This window comes from Rattus norvegicus, chromosome 5 (genome assembly GCF_021556685.1).
Source record: "Rattus norvegicus strain SHRSP/BbbUtx chromosome 5, alternate assembly SHRSP_T2T, whole genome shotgun sequence".
Classification (NCBI taxonomy): Eukaryota; Metazoa; Chordata; class Mammalia; order Rodentia; family Muridae; genus Rattus; species Rattus norvegicus.
The window spans coordinates 20,419,305-20,442,482 of record NC_141538.1 but is presented as its reverse complement, the minus strand read 5'-3'; the positions used below and the strand labels follow the sequence as shown (position 1 = coordinate 20,442,482).

Genomic DNA, 23,178 nt, shown 5'->3' with positions numbered 1-23,178 from the left:
GTAGTATAGAGGCAGCAGAAGGCATGTTTGCACGGTAAATCTGGCCCAAATCGCCTACATAAATATTTGCAAGCTATTATCTAAGACTCTTCATGCCTCACACAAGTGATTTGCAAATCTTTATGTGCAACTCAGGAGAAGAAAAAATTCCATGTTCAACCTAGGAATTAGTTGTTTCCTGTCTCATTTGCGCAGAGATTTAAAGTGATTATAGTTTTTAAGATAATAAAGGTAGCCATAGCAGACAAGTGCGTGAGTAGGGGGGAAATCCAGCTTTTCAAGAGAGTCAGCAAAACTGAAGCCTCTTCTCATCCTCTGATAATCACCGACCTGACCTTGAGTGGCCTGCTTAAGCTTTTTCCCCTCACCAAGGAAGGTAAGAGGCTGCTTCACCAGTGGAGGAGTACAAGCCAACAGGAAGAACGACTCCGGTTTGTTCTAGATGCTATGGCTAAAATTCGGTTGAATGTTCAGGAGAGCAGAAATGTTCTGTTTTCTCAACAAAAGGAAATAGTAACTATCTGAGGAGCTAGCAACCGCATTCCCCTTGGTCTGGTCATTGTATATTATGTTGGATTGAGATGTCACACTGTGTTTCGTAAATGAGTACAATTCCTCTATCTCTATTTTTAAATTTCCCTCACTATTTAAATAAAAGACTTTAGAGCCCATTACCTCCAACTGGTTTTAGGTTGGTTCACTGTTTATTTGAAAATTCATGAGTAGCTATTTGAGACACATTTTTACCTTATTTTGGAGAAATGAAATGCATCTCTTTGTAAAGGCATTGTGAAGATTTTAATAGTACCAGTCTTCTGAAGCTCATTGTTTGAAATGCTGTTAACTTGTTGGCCTTTTGGGAAACAGATTTGTACATGGGCAAAGGTTTTGAAAAGCTTTAAATTTCTTGGCTTTAGGTTAATATGATACAGAAAAGTTTGAACCAAAAGGGAGAAGATACAAGACAAAACCCAAAGGAGAAAGAGTCAGCACTCTCCTTGAGGGAGTCCACCACTGCCAGCCATGTTTTGAGCCTAATCCACAAAGGACAAGCTGAAGATGGCCATGCTCTGGAAAATGAGAGACACACAGTAGTGGGATAAATCAGTAGGGGAAGTTTTAGGAAGCTGTGTAATTTTGCTCTTGTGCAAGTCGGGCTTAAGAACCCATGGTAATATAGGCCCTGTGGGTACAACACAAAACATAATGAAGACTCAGCACTGACATTAAATAAAAGGTTCTGTCTTCATTTGGTGCAGAGCACAATCACTGCATAAGACGTTGCCAACTGAGTTCCTTTCCAAGGCTCAGACATTGCCTTGTCGTAATTATGCACCTCTCCGAGAATCCATGAACATTAACGGTGCAATTCAGGAGTGAACTGATGGTGTGTCAGTGTACCAAAGAAATACTCAAGAAAGCATGATTAGTCCAGATTAAAGGCAGCAAATGGAAGGGAATTCATGGGAGCCTCAGATGCCAGATGCAGAGTACCAGGTATGCCCTTGGAGGAAAGGGAAGCTACTGCATCACAGAGCCACCACACAAGAGCAAGAGCAGCTATGTGAGCACCAAGTCTTGATGGCAAAGTGTACCATGGACCTTTGAGCTTCTTCCCTAATTTGTGAAATTAATGAGAGTTTGGATAGAAATTCTCTTAAAAGCATTTCCAAATACATGTCCCGTGAGATTGGAGTAATGCAATAGTAAACTTTGGGCTTGCCTAGAAAACAAACCAAGTAATCCACTCAGTTTGCCCTGAAGAATAAGTGCAGGTAGAGGTAATAGAGAAACTGGAATCTTGAGGCCTCCTTCTTTCCTCCAGACTGACTCCCTGGGGATAGCAAAATTTATTTGCCTTCAGCCCAGTGTATATTAAAATTGTTTGCTAGTGATGGGACATCAATATCTTCTGTCCTCTGTTCAGAAACTTTTCACTGCCAAAAGTTAGGCAGTGGAACAATTAGGAATACTTTGTAAGATTAAGGAGTAAAATATAACATCCTTTGGTTCACCAGGTTTGGCTGAGGATATGCTTGCCTGTCTATTATGGGTCTCAGTCAACACACTCTGTCCTATTAAGACCTGAACCCTTGCCTGTATTCATACGATGTGTCTGGTCCGGCACACATCTGGCAAAATAAACGATGGATCTAAAAGATGCACATACCCTTTCACTAATTACATTTTCAATTTAATTTTCTCCCATGTGGTAAGAATTCAGGCAGTTGAGGAAGGATGGTGTAGAAAACTGGCAAAATCAGAATATTTTCTCTCAGGACAATTCACCTTGATACCATAGCAAAACCAATTCATTTCATCACAAATTTCTATAGCCATGTTGGGCAGGAGGGAAAAGAGACCCAGAGGAAATATATACTAGTTACTGTGGTAGGCATGACTTTTGAAATATAAACAGGTTCTTTAATGCATGGCAGTTTCCTATATTAAATATATAATGCAATAGCAAAACTCTAATAAACTCTCCTCAGAGTTCCCCAATCTGGAATCACAACTTCCTAACATTAAAGCTTTCACCCACTTCAATATCAGCACGCTACAAAGATTGCTGTCAGTTTTTAGCCACAAACAATAATTATTAATAACATTTATTGTTCTAATGGTTAAAGATAAACAGAGATTTGTAGTCTAGCTATGAGAGATAAAGGCAAAATACAGTGGACACGGCAATTTTTAGGAGATGTATTTTAAATAGTTTGGTACTTACCAGAACTTGAACCTTTCCTTATGAAGAAAAGAGTAAATAGTTTGTGGTTTGTATAAACATCACTGGATATGTAACCTGCTTGTTTCATGTAAACAAATGTCTTTGGATTTATTATTAGCATGTGTGCTCAGGGATTAAGGACAGCCAATTCATTTAATCCAAGGTGATGCTAATCTCCAGAAGGAGCTCACCTCAAGGATACCACAGCCAGGAAACAAAGCAGTTCCTAGCACACTGAGCATCTGAAGTCTCTCTGTTAGGAGTCCTCATTAGATTGTCTCTTTTACAGACATCATTTTCTGCAGAAAGTACTTCAACTCACAGACACTTCTCTTCTAATTACCTCATTTATTTATGTAAAAAAAAGTATGTATGCTGCTGAGACAAAATTATCTGACTTTGAATCATCCTTTTTGGGTGGGAGGCTGTTCTTTTTGTCTGTTTAGATTTTCAAATGCTTTAATTTTGATGTTATAATTACATCATTTCTCCCATTCTGCTCCTCCCTCCAATCCCTCCCATCTACCCAACTTTGGTCTCTTTTTCATAGCCTCTTTTTGTTTCATTGTTACGTGTGTGTGTGTGTGTGTGTGTGTGTGTGTGTGTGTGTGTGTGTGTGTGTGTTCCTAAATATACAAATACAGCCTCATTTATTCAGTTTTCTCACTGGGCTTCCTACCTCTGCTCTGAACAATAGAAACAAATGAGTGTTCCCTGGGAGGAAAAAAAGTCAGGTTCCGCATGCGTTCCAGATGGTTGTCTCCAAACACATCAAGGACTGATGCTTTGCACATACATACTGACTTTGTCACCAGTCAACTGTTTAAAAGGCAGAGGAGGGGCTCCGTGATTGAGAGCACTGACTGCTCTTCCAGAGGTCCTGAGTTCAATTCCCAGCAACCACATGGTGGCTCACAACCATCTATAATGGGATCTGATGCCCTCTTCTGGTGTGTCTGACGACAGCAACACTGTACTCATACAAATACAATAAATAAATCTTATTTTTAAAAAAAGACAGAGGAATGTAGAGAAGAGGCACAGCAGTGTTTAAGCTTCTAGTTGTAGTCACCACTGTCCCTATAGGCATGGCTCATGAATCAGTGAGAAATCTGTGTTCTCATGGTAGCAGTAAGCATAAGTGGCATCATTACCAGCTCCAATGCAAAATTCGGCTATAGCCTTCGGGTTAACTATGACCTGAGTATGGAAGTTTCTAGGTTTATCATGCGGTCTGTGGCGATAAACAACTCGTACGTATCAGCTGCCTTTCAACACTGAAACAATGTCCAATTAGGGATTAGGTAGGGGTCTTTTAGGAAAAGTGAAACATCTTATAAGGCTGTAGAAAACAGGCTGTCCTTTTCTAAGCATTTTCTACAGTACACACTATACTCCCATTACTTCACTCAAGAAGTGAGACCAAGCATACCTGGTGCCCTCTCCATGCCTCTGTGCCCTCTCAAACACTGCAGATACTACAATATGTCAAAGACACCATGATTTCTGATAAGTGCTTTGTAATGCTGGTGATCCAAGATCATTATTTGATTACTGAGTCTAGTAAACTTCAGAAGCCTCTATATCAGAGCTCATATTAAGCCTCACCACCTCCAATACCATCAACAGTCATATGAGACTGCCTATTTGTCACTTCTGAATTCATACATAAATCTTGTCTAACTTCTGCTGACGTACTAGTCAGATCCTGAGGAACGAGGTGGCAGTGGTCATGCATCTTTGAAGTTGATTAAACTTCAGTTCTACTCTTCTATCTTTGGTTTAGTTTTGTAACCTTGAGCTATTCACTTCGCTCCTCCATGTCTGCGTATAACACATGGGGACATGCCCTTTATACACTTGATGCAAGAGTCAAATAAGTAACACACTCAGTTATCTCTCTCTGTGCCTGTGGAATTGATTCCAGGACTCCTTATCCCTGCAGCACCAAATTCTTCAAGCTCTCAAGTCTTTTACAGGAAACGGTGAAAAGTTTGATATAACCTACAAACATACTATTATATGTGTTAAGTCATTCCTAATGTGCAAATACTGCCTAATGCAATGCAAATGCTATTTGTTAAGTCCCTATACCCTATTGTTTAAGGCAAAATGACAAGAGAATATCTAAACATGTTTAGTAGAGATGAAGGTTCGAGTGTTTTTTATTAGGTAAATCTACAAAGAACCTGTAGATAAGGATGCTAGCTGAATTGATGGACAAAGAGTGCAACAGGACTCACAGTCATAATAAATACTCAAGAAAAACTGTATGGTATTGGCACAGAGAAAGGCAGGTAAATCAATGGAATAGAATTGAAGACCCAGAAATGAAAGCACACATATATGGTCACGTGATCTTTGACAAAGGAGCTAAAACCATCCAGTGGAAAAAAGATAGCATTTTCAACAAATGGTGCCGGTTAAACTGGAGGTCAGCATGTAGAAGAATGCAAATTGATCCATTCTTATTGCCCTGTACAAAGCTTAATCCAAGTGGATCAAGGACCTCCACATAAAACCAGATGCACTCAAACTAATAGAAAAAAAGAGTGGGGAAGAGCCTTGAGCACATGGGCACTGGAGAAAATTTCCTGGACAGTACACCAGTGGCTTATGCTCTAAGATCAAGAATTGACAAATGGGACCTCATAAAACTACAACGTGTCTGTAAGGCAAAGGACACTGTCAATAGGACAAAAGGGCAACCAATAGATTGGGAAAAGATCTTTACTAATCCTACATCTGATAGAGGGCTAATATCCAAAATATACAAAGAACTCAAGAATTTTGCCTCCAGAGAGTCAAATAACCCATTAAAAAGTGAGGTAGAGAGTTAAACGAACAATTCTCAACTGAGGAATATTGAATGACTGAGAAGCACCTAAAGAAATGTTCAACATCTTTAGTCATCAGGGAAATGCAAATCAAAACAGCAGTGAGATTCCACCTCACAACTGTCAGAATGGCTAAGATAAAAATCTCAGGTGACAGCAGATGCTGGTGAGGATGTGGAGAAAGAGGAACACTCCTCCATTGTTGGTGGGATTGAAAGCTGGTACAACCACTCTGGAAATCAGTCTGGAGGTTCCTCAGAAAATTGGACATTGCACTACCTGAGAACCCAGCTATACCATTCCTGGGCATATACCCAAAGCATGCTCCAATGTATAACAAGGATACATCCTCCATTATATTCATAGCAGCCTTATTTATAATAGCAAGAAGCTAAAAACAACCCAGATGCCCTACAACAGAGGAATGGATACAGAAAATGTGGTACATTTACACAATGGAATACTACTCAGCTATCTAAAACTTCATGAAATTCATAGCAAATGGATGGAACTAGAAATTGTCATCCTGAGTAACCCAGTCAAAAAAGAACATGCATGGTATACACTCACTGATAAGTGAATATTAGCCCAAAATATCAGAATACCCTAGATACAATTCACAGGCCACATGAAGCTCAAGAAGGAAGACCAGTGTGGATGCCTCAGTCCTCTTAGAAGGGGAAACAAAAACACTCACAGGAGAAATATGGAGACAAAGTATGAAGCAGAGACTGAAGGAAAGGCCATTCAGGGACTGTCCCACCTGGGGACCCATTCCATATATAGCCACCAAACCCAAACAATATTGCCGATGCCAAGAAGTGCATGCTGACAGAAGCCTGATATATCTGTCTCCTGAGAGGCTCTGCTAGAGCCTGACACATACAGAAGCGGATGCTCACAGCCAACCATTGTACTGTGAATGGGGTCTCAAATGGAGGAGTTAGAGAAAGGACTGAAGGAGCTGGAGAGGTTTGCAACTCCACAGGAAGAACAACGATATCAACCAACACCCAGAGATTTCAAGGACCAAACCTCCAACCAAAGAATACACATGGAGGAACCCATGGTTCCAGCTGCATATGTAGCAGAGGATGGCCTGTCGGGCATCAGTGGGAGGAGAGGCCCTTGGTCCTGTTCGTGCTCGATGCCCCAGTGTAGGCGAATGTCAGGGTGCGGAGGTGAGAGGGACTGGGTGTGTGGGTTGGGGAGCACCCTCATAGAAGCAGTGGGAGATAGCAGGTTTCTGGAGGGGAAACCAGGAAAGGAGATAACATTTGAAATGAAAATTTTAAAATATCCAATAAAAGAAAAATGTAAAAAAATAAAAATAAAAAAACAGCTGAGAGTAGCTTTCTAACAAGTCAAAGTTAAAAGATTCCCAGAGAAGCCAAGTTGCAAGTGAAGCTGAGACCAGGCCAGCAGGATGGAAGAAGCCTAAACCAGCTGAGCTCCCCGGACCAACTTAAGACACTTGGAAAGGACACTGTTCAACTTGTTGAGCTGCCTGCAGGCTTAGTAGTGTGCTCAAGGTTCCTGGCTTTGGTAAGATGTCACCCTTGTTGGGGTTGGCTTTGGTCCTTCAACTGTCTTTGACTCATTTCTGTTCCTTTAAGTAATCTCTCACCATAATCCTGTAGGTAACCCCAATACAATCATTGGTTCACTAAGTTAGACTTTGGTGGTACTTTGTCATGGGCTTCCTATCAGGGCTGAGTACACACGTGTGTTACCTCTCCCCAGGAAAAGTCATGTCACACAACAGACTGTCTCCACACCATACTTTTTTAAAAATCACATATCTCTTTCTTTCTTCAGCTCTAGTTTATCTGAGAACCTTTTCTTGAATCCTTAACTTTTTACAGTACACTGTTATTTCCTGGTGAACAGAGTGGGTCCCATGTGCTCTCTCCTTAAGTTTATTCTCCAGAGCTTTCAATACTGCCCCAATAATGACTTCTCAGTCTGTACTCTCAGTAGACACCAGAAGCATAACTTATTTTGAATTCCCAAGAGCCTTTATACGTATTCAATAAATAATTTTTGAAGGACAATTCCTCTGACCACATCCGCAAACAGAAACATTTTGTGAATTTACTGTTTTAAAAAAAACACTTATTGTCTCCTCATAATCTCGCAACCTGCAGAAATTGTTATTTAAGTTACCATAGAGCAAGAATATATATAGTTCAACTATATTTTAAAATATAGTTTAATTAGCTTTAAAATAAAATAAGGACATACTATAGCTAATGAGTGTATAACGTGTTTCTTTTTCCTCCAACTGTAGTATACCTCATTTGTCATTTCCATACAATACACATGCTATTCTGAGTGTGATCCACTCTGGTGAAGTTAAATTGTTCCAGGATAAATATGGACAACTGCTGTAGAGACCAGTCCACTTACTCAAGATCTCCTTGACTCTGAAATGATGTCTCCCTTTAGATATGGAATTTTCACACAACCTTTACAGTGACCCATATGTTGGTACTGTCATTTAATAGATATTTAAGGCACATCCACTGTGTACCAGGGACACACAAAAACAGGCAAGCAAACAAACAAACAAACAAGCAAAATGTTCTTGCCTTCATGGAGTTGCACTATCCAACAGAGACAAATTTGCTTGCAATTAAGTCTAATGAGTTAAATAGTTCTAATTGCTATGAAGAACACTGAAATTATTTGGGAACAAAAGTAGTGGAAGTCAGAAAAAAACTCAACAGGAAAGCAACATAAAAAGACCTACTTTTGATAAGAAGATATTTGAGGAAATACCAGGCATGGTAGAGAGCTGTAATTTATAGTCCATTCAAGGAATCCCAACAGTAGGAAGGACTATGATCTTCAGGACAGCCTAGAATACAGAGCAAAGGCATTTAAATAAAATGAAATAGGTATTTGAGAAAAGTGTATTTCTGACAGGAGCAGAAAGCACATGACTCTGAATCCAGAGTATCTGGGAGTGTTTGAGAAATCAGGTACTAGGTAGCAGTGACTTGATCGGGCACCACATTACATGAGCTCTATAACCCTTGATAAATATTTTGGTTTTAACTTTAAGTGAGATAAGAAACCAAACAAGGCGTTTGGGGGAGGGGCCAGCATGAAATAAGTATTTTGATTGATAGTTCAAAGGATTTCTGTAGCAGTTCTACTAAAATTTTAAGCTAAAAATACAGATACATGAGAGAAAAGACTTCAGGCAATGCCAGTAGCTCATCTCTCTTTAAACAACTATTGCACAAGCAGGAATTGTATTATTTCGGAGCTCTGAGGTCAATTTGAATAATTTCAGTTTTCAATGCAAGGCATGACAATAAATTACAATTAAATTCTGTTAGTTTAACCTAAGCACTATAATGTCTCTCTGTCCCTAGTCCTCAACCCCAACACAGGCACCCTATGATGGGTCATAATTTGAAAAGTAAAGATCTTATCCTCTAAATACTAAGATTCTGTGTCCTGATTGGTGATTGCTGCTTCTGATTGTAGAAGTGTCTGCAGAGGTGACCCATCACTTGAATTTCTACTCTCCCCAGAGACTTATTGAGTATCTGGGAGTTCTTCCTTCTCAGCTCTGTTTCCGCTTTAAGAAGTCAAGCATTTAAAGACGAGGAGAGTAAAAAGAAACCACATTTACGGGGAAAGCTAAAAGTTATCTTGTATGACCAGTGAAAGACTCAGGCTCAGAGAACACCCCAAATTTGGGCTTTCTCTTGTAGTCTGGAAAAGAGATATCCTAAAAATAAAAGGGCAAAGAATAGCGAACAGTGAGTCAGAAAGAGAACTTTATATCTAGAGTTAGCATGTTATAAAGTTCAAGTGTACCACTTAACACACACACACACACACACACACACACACACACACTATCAAACAGCAACAACAATACACCAAGAAAAAAATCATTTAATGAAAGTAAGAACAACAACAAAAATTACCAGAAGAACATGGCACACAGAGAAGACAAATGCTATAAAAACAATAAAGATAAAGGTGATAAAAAATAAAGGCTAATATGGACAAAAATAGTGAAATTACCTACAGACAAAATAAGAATATTAATAAGAAATAGGAAGTCTAAAAAGAAACTCCAGATCTAAAACATGCAGGAACTGGAATAGAATTTCACCTACATATGCAAGAAATAAGTAAGAGAAATGAGTGAGCAGAGCTTGAAGGGGGTGATGAAAAGCCTTGAGTTGAAGAGCAAAAAAGTAAGAAAATATGAATCTATCAAATTGTAACATATGCATTATAGAAATTTCAGGAGAAGAGGGGGGGAAGAGGCTAGATTTAAAGAAGTAATGATTGAAAGTTTCCCAAATCCAATGGAAGACGTAAATCCAAAAATCCAAGAGTCTCAATAGATTCAAGTAGAACAAACTAACAGAAACAAACTCTAGGATAGACTCTAAGCAAATGCAAGAATACAGAGAGTATTAAGGTCAGCAGAGGGAGCAATTGTCAGGTACAAAAGAATGTTCCAGAAATTGCATAATGGTTGTCCAAAATGCTGAAGGAGAAAGAGTATCCACTGAAACCATATGGGGAAAAATAATAGGTTTTCAAATGAACAAAATCACAGAATTGATTTCCAATTTATGTGACTTTATGGATTTATTAAGTTCTATTTCAATAGTAATAACAGCAGAATCACACCGGAGAGCTGGGAATACGTGGTGCTTGAGCCTGGGTCCCTCAGCAGTTGTAGTCATCCCACAATGGCTGTCTCTCACAGGTTTGGGGTGGAGAATGACAATTGGTAGTTTCTAAGTCTTCAAGGATGGGTTCTTCTTTAATTTAAATGTAATGCTAAAAGTCCAAAAGATTCCAGGATAGCCACTGATTCCCTACTCCAAAATGAAAGCTTATAAATGCTGGCTCTCATAGCAGTACAAAAAAAAATCAGCAATAGGGCAAATTAACTTAGCCACAGCAAAGAAAACTAGTAACCCTTTTTACCTAGGCTGCTACCAAACAGTGCTGTCCACAATCATGGTGATTCTTCAAAAAGAGTCAATCAACGCAATCAGGACAGTTTCTCAATTGAAGCTCCCTATTCCGGTGATTTTCACCATTGACAAGTTGACATTGAAATGAACAGTAATATTCTGCCTTGAAAGAAAAGTCTTTTGAAAGGAAAAGAGGAGTCGATTAGATTGTGTTGCTAAAAGTCAAATGAAATTCAGAACAATGAAAATGGTATTCTTATAACCCATGCAGGAAGTTAGGACAACTCAAGCCAAGCTACAGGCTGTGGAAATGGTGGAAACATTCTGAGCATTTTGACCACAAAGCTCAGAACATTCACAGACAGATGACACATACACTGGCTGTGGCTTGTCTGTGTGCCATGAGAGCAAGCAAACTCTCAAGAATGACTAACAATGTTGCCCATGACAACAACATAAAGAATGGATAATGATTCAGGTGGAAAAGACTCTGAAAGAAACAGTTGAGGAGGACTTGAGAGATGACTCAGAGATGTCTCTCACAGACAACGAGGTTTTGATTCCCAGCACTCGGTGCCTTGCAATCATCTGTAACTAAATCCCACCCCAATCTGAGGAGTCATTGGCATTTGATGGCTGCTAGGAGTGGAAAAGCTAGTTTTCTGCTAGAGTACCACTTCCTGGCTTACTCCCTCTGCTTTCTTATAGAACACAGGACCACCAGTTCGGGGTAGCTCCACCCACAATGGACTGGGCCCTCCCACAGCAATCGTTAAGAGAATGCCCTATAAGTTTGCCTACAGCCTGATCTTATGGAGGGCTTTTCTCACATAGGAAATGGAGAAGAGAGTCATCTCAGACGACTCTAGATTTTATCAAGTCGACATGAAACTAGTAAAGTCTCACAGCCATGCACATACAGACAGCACAAAATGAACTCTGTGAATATTAGATTTTTTCATTTAAAAAGTTCAGGGACTGGGGAGATCACCTAATCATTAAAATGCTTGCCTTCAGAAAGGAGAGAGGACATAAAACAAGAAGGCAAAGTGGGAGGGTGATAGGGAAGAAATTGGGGAGGAAGGAGTGTGGAGAAGATTGGATCCAAACACATTTTATGGACGTATGAATATTAAATCAATATTTGATAGAAAAATTACACATATTTACATATTGAACATACTTTATATTTTATTTCTAGTTGCTTGATTATTATCAAAGCCTTTCAATTTTCACAGTGAAGAGGTATCTTTAAAGAATCTTATCTCCCTTTTACACAGCTGTATACAAGCTCTTATATATCTTGCAAATAAATACATCCAGAAAGGAGAAACCTGGACAAGATCATTGCAGTCATTGAACAGTTCTGCATCTATATTGTGGCAGTTTTTACACACATGATAAAATGACACACACACACAAAAAAAAAAAAAAACCAAGTTGCTTGTTTTCATCAACTTAAAGGATACTCCTTTCCATTTGTAATAATTATTGCTACGCATACCCTAAAGCAAGCAAAAACCTGTTATGTCCTGTGCCTAATCTGGCCATTCCCTGTAAGCATCAGTACACAGAAGTGTTGCTGTTTCATTTTCCCCTGTGTGAGGAAGAATATGTAGCTACTCTCAATGCCTGTAACTGAGGACATGTCAACCTTCGCATAGCTCTGAATTATCTCTGAGAACAGAACAACAGAGCTCCTGCCTACAGTCTCCGTTAGAGGCTCAGCTTATACTTCTCTGTAAATTAACAAATAATCCTTGAGATTTCACAGAAGTTATTGGACGCATCCTTAGAAAAGAAAAATCATCCCTGATTGTTCCTTGCACACTGCCACAGGGGAAGAGTAAGTTGCTAGAAGGTTTCAATTTCCTACAAAGAAACATTACAAATCTCAGTCTATCCAGATAACTAAATAATGCTCCTACTTTGAATCAGTTAAAGAATCCTTCTGCTCAAGAAAGGAGATTCTGAAATCAGGGAGAGGAGTCATTGTAAGGCTCTTTGAAAGAGTGAGAAAAACATCTTGAACCTACTTAGACTGACTTGCTTCTCAGCCTTTTGGCTAAGAGCATGTGAGACCACGTTAAGGTCTCTACCTTTAAAAGAAGTTCAGATGTGCTTTCCAAACAGCAGCTCTGTAACAAGCCTCACAGATGCTACCACAGAGTGCTTCCCTTTCCTGTTATAAGGTTACTTTTGTTTCTGTTTTTCCATTTCAGCTGTATAATTTTATAACTCTAGGTTACTTAAACTTCAATTATAAGCAGTTGAGAAATGGTTTAGCAGTTAAGAGCGCTTGTCAGATCCATTTCCCAACACCTGAGTCTGGCAATTCTCAGTGTCCTGGTCCTGTAACTCCAGCTCCAGGGGATCCAATGCCCTCGTCTAGCCTCTACACTCACATGTACATACCATCCTAGACACACACAGATACACATAATCTAAAATAAAATTCACAATAATAATAATCAGCTGTATTTAAGATGTGTGAAGCTGATGGTGGTCGCTTCCAGTCAGAACTAACCAACTTGCTTTGGTTCTGAAAGGTGCGGCCGTTCACAGGGTTCTGGCCCCAGCCCAGGGCCACACTCATCCTAGACAAGTACTCTACTGTTAAACGCCAGCCAAGAACTCTTTTTTAAATATTAAACATTTTCTTCTTTTGTTTGGTTGGGTTTTTGTTTGTTGTTGTTGTTGTTGTTGTTGTTGTTGTTGTTGTTGTTGTTGTTGTTTTATGAGACAGAGTCTAAATACTAGGCTAGCATGGACTTCAGTATGCAATTTGGCCACGAATCAAATCCAGCATCCTCCTGCCTGAACTTTCTAAGTATGAAACCACAAACACACCACCACACCTGGCTCAAAAAAAAAGATATTTAGATTTTTTTTTTAAATGAAAAGGTCTGAATTGTGGTTTAAATCCTGTATGCCAGGGTTCTCTGTTCCTACAATGGGTTATTTCCAATGAGCAACTTCTAGAATAAGTACAGTGCCCTCTAGTGTCCTTATATTTTCTTAACATTATCAAGTCTTTCCACTGAAATGTCCTAATGGAAGAAAGGAATGATTATATAATCATCCATTGAACTTTGATCAAAGCTTGAATTTTAATTCTTAATCTTTCTTTTATAACACCATAATAATTTCATCTATCCTTGTACTGTTTTAATGTATAAAATGATTTAAAACATTTTTTATTCAATAAATCAGTATGTGTCATAATTATCTCTATGGCTTTTCAAAAATGTTCCTCAGCACATAGCAATGCACTTGTAACAGAAAGTGGGACAACTATAAAGGCAGAAAAATAGAGGAAGGTAAGACATACCAGTTGCTGCCTAGGCTGGCTGCAAACAATGAGATCCTACAGAGTGGGGATTCTGTCTCCTATCCACAGACAAAAAAACTGAGTCTACCAACCACAATCAATACCCTGGGACATGGTTGGGAATGGGGGTGGCTTTAGCTGCCCATGTACCATCAACCCTGTGGACTGGTCAGTGTAAAGAGACCTTGTGCTTGGTCCTGGTTTAAGCCCATTTCTACTTGTAGCTACCAGCAGGGGTCCATGGTAAGTAATGATTGGCTCTGCCTTTTCACAACAGCAGCTCGACCTCTTGATATTGGTGTTTAAGGTTACCCTAGCCTGGACTCTCTATCCCTTTTATAGTGCAGCTCTCTGTTCTTGTTCTTGTGAGTTTGTTTCCCTGCACACACACAATCAGCAACAGCACATAAGCAGATGGCTCTGAGATTAGCTGGGCTTGTGAGTGATTATCAATTAAACTGCTGGTGAGGGGGAGGTAAGAAGACAGTTAATGCTAAGTGTAGGAAGCCAGATGATAGGCTGGGATGTAGTCTATTATCACTATTGGGGAAGAAAACTGAGGAGAGGAGAAGGAAGAGAAAAAATGGAATACAGGCTAACAAACCAGCAGCAGAAGTTGTTAGAGAAGACCGATGAGAGACACGGGGTAAAAACAAGTCTTTAATAATATACTGAGGTCTGTAATAAAATACTGGTTGTAGAATAAATGCAAAAGAAAAGATACATTTTGAAAACTCTCCAGACATTAATAAGGATCAGTGCATCAACAACCACTTTTCAGAATTACATATTTACCAAGCACTAATCTAAGTCCTAAAAAGTCTTTCTTCCTTTCTGTGTTTTTTTATTTTGTTGGTTTTTTTATTAATATATGATCTTAGAGTGTAAATCAGATTAACCTCAAACTCACAATCTTCCTCCCTCCCTCTCCTATTTGGATTACAGGCTAGACCACCACATCAGTGCCATGGATTCTAAATGAGATACTAAAATGCTCACCCACCCTCAAAAGAATCAAGGGCTAAAAGTTTGGACACTAGCATATTGTGCTATCAGACAGTGATGCAGCCTCAGAGGGAAGTGATAGCATTGTGGGCATACCTTTGAAGGAAAGACTGGGTCCCACGTCCCTCTTCTCTCTATTGCTTCCCAGACATTGTGATTTGTCCAACTCTATTCCATGCACCATGATGTTCAGCCTCCTCTCAGGCTGGAGGCTACCACACCAGGTAACCTTAATTAAAACCATGAGTCAAATAAACCTTTCCTACTTCTAACTTGATTTTCTCAGTAATTTTGTCACAACAGAAAGTGAACTAATGATGTGATAAGCACTGTCCATCACTTGCACTGACATACATTCTCAATATTTCTTCCTCATCGGTGTTAGAAAACCAAATAGTCACCCTGAAGTAGGGTTATAATGTATTCACACAGTTGTCATTTACAGGGAGGTTTCTTAGAAATTTTTATGATGAAAGGAATCAGCTGAGGTGATGTCATCTCTACTCCCTTTTTGCACAGAAAAAAAAAAAATAAGCCACACTTGGAATTCCTCTGAGGCCACAGCATGAATATAAAAGCACACTACGGAATCCATCCATAAACAAGAAAATAAACCGTGCCCTTGGTCAGTGGTTGAACAGAGGACTAATGTAGCCAGCATCTCACTGTGCTTGTTATAGGAGAAGAACTTTTTGGAACCTTGATGAAAACAGAGTTCTTTTCCAGAAGCAACTAAGTCTAACTCTAGTGTGTACACAGAAATGGAGTTTATTAACAGACTGTTGAGTGGCCTGCCGAGTCTTCAGGATTAATGATTACAGTTTCACTTCCCTTCCCTCCTCCCAGCTCCTCTCCACTTCCTCTCCCACCCATATCCACTCCATTTCTGTTTCTAAATAAAAAAAAATAAACAGGCTTCTAAGAAACGATAATAAATTATAACTCAATATAATATAATAAAATAAAACAAAAGCTAGCACATTGAAGTTAGACAAAACAAGCAAACAGAAGGAAAGGAGAAAAGACACTTCTCCTGTCACATAATAGTCAAACACCAAATACACAAAACAAAGAAAGAATATTAAAAGCAGTAAAGGAAAAATGTCAAGTAACATATAAAGACAGACCTATCAGAATTACACCAGACTTCTCACCAGAGACTATGAAATCCCAAAGATCCTGGACAGATGTTATACAGACCCTAAGAGAACACAAATACCAGCCCAGGTTACTGTATCCTGCAAAACTCTCAATTAACAAAAATGGAGAAACCAAGATATTCCATGACAAAACCAAATTTACACATTATCTTTCTACAAATCCAGCCCGACAAAGAATAATAAATGGTAAAGCCCAACACAAGGAGGCCAGATACACCCTAGAAAAAGCAAGAAACTAATCATTTTGCAACAAAACAAAGAGAAGACAAGCACACAAACATAATCTCACATCCAAACACAAATATAACAGGAAGCAACAATCACTATTCCTTAATATCTCTCAACATCAATGGACTCAATTCCCCAATAAAAAGACACAGATTAACAAACTGGATATGCAATGAGGACCCAGCATTTTGCTGCCTACATGAAACACACCTCAGAGTCATAACAACAGAATCAGAGGAAATTCAAAAAATCATCAGATCCTACTACAAAAGCCTATATTTAACAAAACTTGAAAATCTGGAGGAAATGCATAATTTCCTAGACAGATACCAGGTACCAAAGTTAAATCAGGAACAAATAAACCATTTAAATGACCCCATAACTCCTAAAGAAATAGAAGCAGTCATTAAAAGTCTCCCAACCAAAAGGAGCCCAGGTCCTGATGGGTTCAGTGCAGAATTCTATCACACCTTCATAGAAGATCTCATACCAATATTATCCAAACTATTCCACAAAATTGAAACAGATGGAGCACTACCCGAATTCAATCTTGACATCATCCATTCTCAGCCAAACTTGATATCATGCTCAATCAAACTGGTCAACCTTAATGTCAATTGCTCATCAGACTGACCAATATTGATGTCATGGACCACCATACAGACTTGTTCTTACTATATGTTGTCCAGGCTAAGAGTAGATGAACCAAGAGTCTTTACTTTGGGATATTTTATTTAACATCTGCTCTGATGCCTTGTTATCAACCCTTAAAGTTCTTCAACCTAAATTTTCAGATTCCGAATATGTTCCAAAATTTCCTTGAATTTTCCTCAGATACACTAGAGGGCTAGACAGAAATTTTCACTTAAGAAGTGTACAATTTCATCAAAGTCACATTGGTCTCTGCAATGGTACATGAGAACTCAAGACTTTCTTTCACTGTTTGAACAGGATGAATTATTACAATGGCTTTGGAATATCTAAAAAACATTTTGTTTTCCAACTTTAAAGAGTTCACTAAAATATATAATAATATCCCCAGTTATTAAGGACTGTTTCATGGCAGGCGTAATACTGTTTTTGCCTCTGTCCTAACCATGACCAGGACAAAGAAACAGTAGTATCCTAAACACAGTGTAGAACATTTCACAGCTGCATCAAAGACTCTGAACCCACCTAAAACTTTTATTCAGTAAGAAAGGCCATCACGTGTGATGGCACATGTCAGTAGCCTCACCACGTGGGAGGCTCAGGCTGAAAGAAAAAGAGTCTGAGGGAAACCTTGGTGCATAGCAAGACCCTGAATTAAAAAATCAAATCAAATCAAAATCATATTCTAATGCACCAGATGTCCTCAATTTCTTCCTGCAAAAGTCCCTAAGACAGTCTTAGAATTCATTCCTAGATCTAATGCATATAACGTGAAATGACGAAGACTAGCCATATCATGTAAACATATCACAAAAAATACTTGAAACTTTTCTTAACTAAAACTTTTCTAGAGAAGAGCAGAATAGACTCTCCTAGAAGATGAATCATTAGTGCCTCCTGGCTGCTCAGCTTTCAGAAGTGTTCCTACTCAGATCTTCACAGAAAAAAAAATGTTCTGACTAGTCTCATCATCACATGCTGACTTTTCTCTTCTTGAAAGGAAGGTTAAGACTTCCCTAAGGTTAAACTAGACAGTCTGAAGCTATTGATTTGCAGCAGTGTGTCTACTGAAATAGGAAATGGAAATCTGGACACTTTATGGCTGGGGTCTGTTTCCTAAACAAAGGCTAAGCCAACTAGATTGGCAGTTCTTATTTCTTGGATATTTTTAATTTACATTTCAATTGTTATCCTCTCCAGCTGTTTCACGTTCATAAACCCCCTATCCCATACCTTCTCCCTGTTCTTCTATGAGGGTGCTCCCACTCCCCAACCACCCACCCCTTCCCACCTCACTGAGCTGATGTTCCCCTACACTGGGGGGGGTCCAGCATTGCAGAACCAAGAGCTTTTCCTCCCAATGGTGCCCAACAAGGCCATCCTCTGCTACATATGCAGCTGGAACCATGGGTCTATCCATATGTAAACTTTGGGTACTAGTTTAGTCCCTGGAAACTCTGGTTGGGTGGTATTGTTGATCTTATGGGGTTGCAAGTCACTTCAGCTCCTTCAATCCAGTCCCTAATGCCTATAATGGGGACCCTGATCTCAGTTCAATGGTATGCTGATAGCAGTCGCCTCTGTATTTGTCAGGTTCTGGCAGAGACTCTCAGGAGACAGCTATATCAGGCTCCTGTAAGGATACACTTCTTGACATCAGAAATATTGTCTGGGTTTGGTGGATGAATTTATATATGCTGGATCCCCAGGTGAGGCAGGCTCTGAATGGCCATTCCTTCAGTCACTGCTCCATACTCTGTCTCCATATCTCCTCCTATGAGTGTTTTCCCCCTTTTAAGAAGGACTGAAGCACCTGCACTTTGGTCATCCTTCTTGAGCTTCATGTGGTCTGTGGATTGTATCTTGGGTAATTCGAGCTTTTGGGCTAATATCCACTTATTGGTGAGTGCATAAAATGTGTGCTTGTGATTGAGTTACCTCACTAAGGATGGTATTTTCTAATTCCATCCATTTACCTATGAATTTCATGAAGTCATTGCTTTTGATAGCTGAGTAGTACTCCATTGTGTAGATGTACCACATTTTCTGTATCCATTCCACTGTGGAAGAGGATCTGGGTTCTTTCCAGCTTCTGGCTATTATACATAAGGCTGCTATGAACAGAGTGGAGCATGTCTCCTTGTTATATGTTGGAGCATCTTTTGGGTAAATGCCCAGGAGTGGTATAGCTGGTAGTTCTATGTCCAATTTTCTGAGGAATCTCCAGACTGATTTCCAGAGTGATTGTACCAGCTTGCAATCCCACCAACAATGGAGAAGTGTTCTTTCTCTACATCCTGGTCAGCATCTGTTGTGTTCTGAGTTTTTGATCTTACCCATTCTGACATGTGTGAGGTACAATCTCAGGGTTGTTTTGATTTGCATTTCCCTAATGACTAAGGATGTTGAACATTTCTTTAGGTACTTCTCAGCAATTTGATATTACTCAGCTGAGAATTCTTTGTTAAGCTCTGAACCCCATTTTCAATAGGGTTATTTCACTCTGTGGAGTCTAACTTCTTGAGTTCTTTGTATGTATTAGATATTAGCCCTCTATCAGATGTAGGATTGGTAAAGATCTTTTCCCAATCTGTTGGTTGCCATTTTGTCCTAATGACAGTGTTCTTTGCCTTACAGGAGTTTTGCAATTTTTTGAAATCCCATTTGGTGATTCTTGATCTTAGAGCATAAGCCATTGGTGTTCTGTTCAGGAAATTTTCCCCAGTGCCCATGTGTTTGAGGCTCTTCCCTACTTTTTCTTCTATTCGTTTCAGTGTACTTGGTTTTACGTGGAGGTACTTGAAGCACTTGGACTCAAGCTTTGTACAATCCAAAAAGAATGCATCAATTTGCATTAATCCACTTGCTGACCTCCAATTGAACCAGCACTATTTGTTGGAAATGCTTTTTTTCCACTGGAGGTTTTAGCTCCTTTGTCAAAGATCAAGCTCCTCTGTAATGCTGCTTGAGGTCAAGGTTAGTGATTTCCCCAGAAGTTCTTTTTTTATTGAGTATAGTTTTTGATATCCTGAGTTTTTTGTTATACCAAATAAATTTGCAAATTGCTCTTTCTAACTCTATGAAGAATTGAGTTGGAATTTTGATGAAGATTGCATTAAATCTGTAGATTGCTTTTGGCAAAATGGCCATTTTTACTATAATAACCCTGCCAATCCATGGGAGATCTTTCCATCTTCTGAGATCTTCTTCAATTTCTCTCTTCAGAGGTTTGACATTCTTGTCATAGAGATCTTTCATTTGCTTGGTTAGAGTCAACCCCAAGGTATTTATATTAGTGAAGTGTATCACTTCACTAATTTCTTTCTCAGCCTGTTTATCCTTTGAGTAGAGAAAGGCTACTGATTCGTTTGAGTTAATTTTATATCCAGCCACTTTGCTGAAGTTGTTTATCAGACTGAGTAGTTCTCTGCTGGTACTTTTGGTGTCACTTAAATATACTATCATGTTATCTGCAAATAGTGATATTTTGACTTCTTCCTTTCCAATTTGGATCCTTTGACCTCCTTTTATTGTCCCATTGCTCTGACTAAGACTTTGAGTACTATATTGAATAAGTAGGGAGAGAGTGGGCAACCCTGTTTAATCCCTGATTTTACTGGGATTGCTTCAAGTTTCTCTCAACTTGGTTTGATGTTCAATACTGGTTTGTTGTATATTGCTTTTACTATGTTTAGGTATAGGCCTTGGATTCCTGATCTTCCCAAGACTTTTAACATGACGGAGTGTTGAATTTGTCAAATACTTTCTCAGCATCTAATGAGATAATCTTTTTTTTTCTTTGAGTTTGATTATATAGTGGATTACATTGAGGGATTTCCATATATTGAACTATCCCTGCATCCCTGGGATGAAGCCTACTTGATCATGATGGATGATCGTTTTGATGTGTTCTTTGACTCAGTATGTGAGAATTTTATTGACTATTTTTCTGTTGATATTCATACAGGAAATTGGTCTGACATTCTCTTTCTTTCTTGGGTCTTTGTGTGGTTTAGGTATAAGTATAATTGTGGCTTCATAGAAGGAATTGGGTAGTGTTCCTTCTGTTTCTATTTTGTGAATAGTTTTGACAGTACTGGTATTAGGTATTCTATGAAGATCTGATAGAATTCTGTAGTAAACACATTTGGTCCTGGGCTTTTTTTGGTTGGGAGACATTTAATATAATAACTGCTTCTATGTCTTTAGGGGTTATGGGACTGTTTATATGGTTTATTTGGTCCTGATTTAACTTTGTTACCTGGTATCTGTCTAGAAAACTATCCATTTTATCCAGAATTTCCAGTTTTGTTGAATATAAGCTTTTGTAGTAGGATCTGATGATTTTTTTTATTTCCTCAGATTCTTTTGTTATGTCTCCCTTTTCATTTCTGGTTTTGTTAATTTGAATACACTTTCTGTGCCCTCTGGTTAGTCTGGCTAAGGATTTATCTATCTTGTTGATTTTCTCAAAGAACCTCTCCTGCTTTTGTTGATTCTTTGTATAGTCCTTTTTGTTTCTACTTGGTCGATTCCAACCCTGAGTTTGATTATTTCTTAACTTCTACTCTTCTTGAGTGTATTTGCTTCTTTTTGTTCTAGAGCTTTTAGGTGTGCTGTCAAGCTGCTAGTCCATGCTCTCTCCAGTTTCTCTTTGGAGTCACTTAGAGCTCCTATGAGTTTTCCTCTTAGTGCTACTTTCATTGTGTCCCATAAATTTGGGTATGTTGTGCCTTCTTTTTCATTAAATTCTAAAAAAGTCTTTAACTTCTTTCTTTATTTCTTCCTTGACCAAGTTATCATTGAGTAGAGCTTTGTTCATCTTCCATGTGTATATGAGCTTTCTGTCCTTTTTGTTGTTATTGAAGACCAGCCTTAGTCCCTGGTGAACTGATAGGATGAACACAATTATTTCAATCTTCTTGTATCTGTTGAGGTCTGTTTTGTGACCAATTATATGGTAAATTTTGGAGAAGGTCCCATGAGGTGCTGAGAAGAAGTTATATTCTTTTGTTTAGGATGAAATGTCCTATAAATATCAGTTAAATCAATTTGGTTAATAACTTCTATTAGTTTCTTTGTGTCTCTGTTTAATTTCTCTTTCCAGGATCTGTCCATTGGTGAGAGTGAGGTGTTGAAATCTCTCACAATTATTATGTGAGATGCAATATGTGCTTTGTGCTTGAGTAAGGTTTCTTTTATGAATGTAGGTGCCCTTGCATTTGGAGCACAGATATTTAGGATTGAGAGGTCATCTTGGTGAATTTTTCCTTTGATGAATGTAAAGTGTCCTTCCTTATCTTTTTTAATAACTTTTGGTTGAAAGTCGAATTTATTGGATATTACAATGGCTACTCCAGCCAGTTTCTTTGGACCATTTGATTGGAAAGTTCTTTGCCAGCCTTTTACTCTCAGGTAGTGTCTGTCTTTGTCTTTGAGGTGTGTTTCCTGTATGCAGCAAAATGCTGGGTCCTCTTTACATATCCAGTCTCTTAGTCTATGTCTTTTTATTGGGGAATTGAGTCCATTGATGTTAAGAGATATTAAGAAATAGTGGTTATTGCTTCCTATTATTTTCATTGTTAGGGGTGGAATTATATTTGTATGTCTCACTTCCTTTGGTTTTGTTGCAAGGAGATGACTTTCTTGCTTTTTCTAGGGTATAATTTCCCTCTTTGTGTTGGATTTTCCATCTATTTTTCTTTGTAGGGCTGGATTTGAAGAAAGATACTGTGTAAATTTGGTTTTGTCATGGAATATCTTGGTTTCTCAATCTATGTTAATTGAGAGTTTTGCTGATATAGTAGCCTGGACTGGCATTTGTGTTCTCTTAGGGTCTGTATGACATCTGTCCAGGATCTTTGGGCTTTCATAGTCTCTGTTGAGAAGTCTGGTGTATTCTGATAGGTCTGCCTTTATATGTTACTTGACCTTTTCCCCTTTCTGCTTTTAATATTCTTTCTTTGTTTTGTGCATTTGGTGTTTTGACTATTATATGATGGGAGGATTTTCTTTTCTGGTCCAATCTATTTGGAGTTCTGTAGGCTTCTTGTATGTTTATGGGCATCTCTTTCTTTAGGTTAGGGAAGTTTTCTGCTACAATTTTGTTGAAGATATTTACTGGCCTTTTAAGTTGGGAGTCTTCACTCTTTTCTATACCTATTATCCTTAGGTTTGAAAAACTCATTCTATCCTGGATTTCCGGATGTTTTGGACTAGGAGCTTTTAGTGTTTTACATTATCTTTGACAGTTGTGTTGACGTTTTCTATGGTATCT

The 23,178-nt window shown here is 38.7% G+C and overlaps 1 protein-coding gene across 14 annotated transcripts in view; it reads right to left on the bottom strand.

Annotated features, from left to right (window-relative positions):
• Nucleotides 1-23,178, bottom strand: part of Rp1 (RP1, axonemal microtubule associated) — a 362,732-nt gene that overhangs the window by 321,132 nt on the left and 18,422 nt on the right. For 6 of the 14 annotated variants that reach the window (XM_087551018.1, XM_087551019.1, XM_087551021.1 and 3 more), the window contains exon 2: nt 8,318-8,425. The exons of 7 other annotated variants lie outside the window; for them this stretch is intronic. In XM_087551018.1, the coding sequence (XP_087407144.1) occupies nt 8,318-8,380 (63 nt within the window). In that variant the 5' untranslated portion in view covers nt 8,381-8,425. 14 annotated transcript variants of the gene reach the window in all.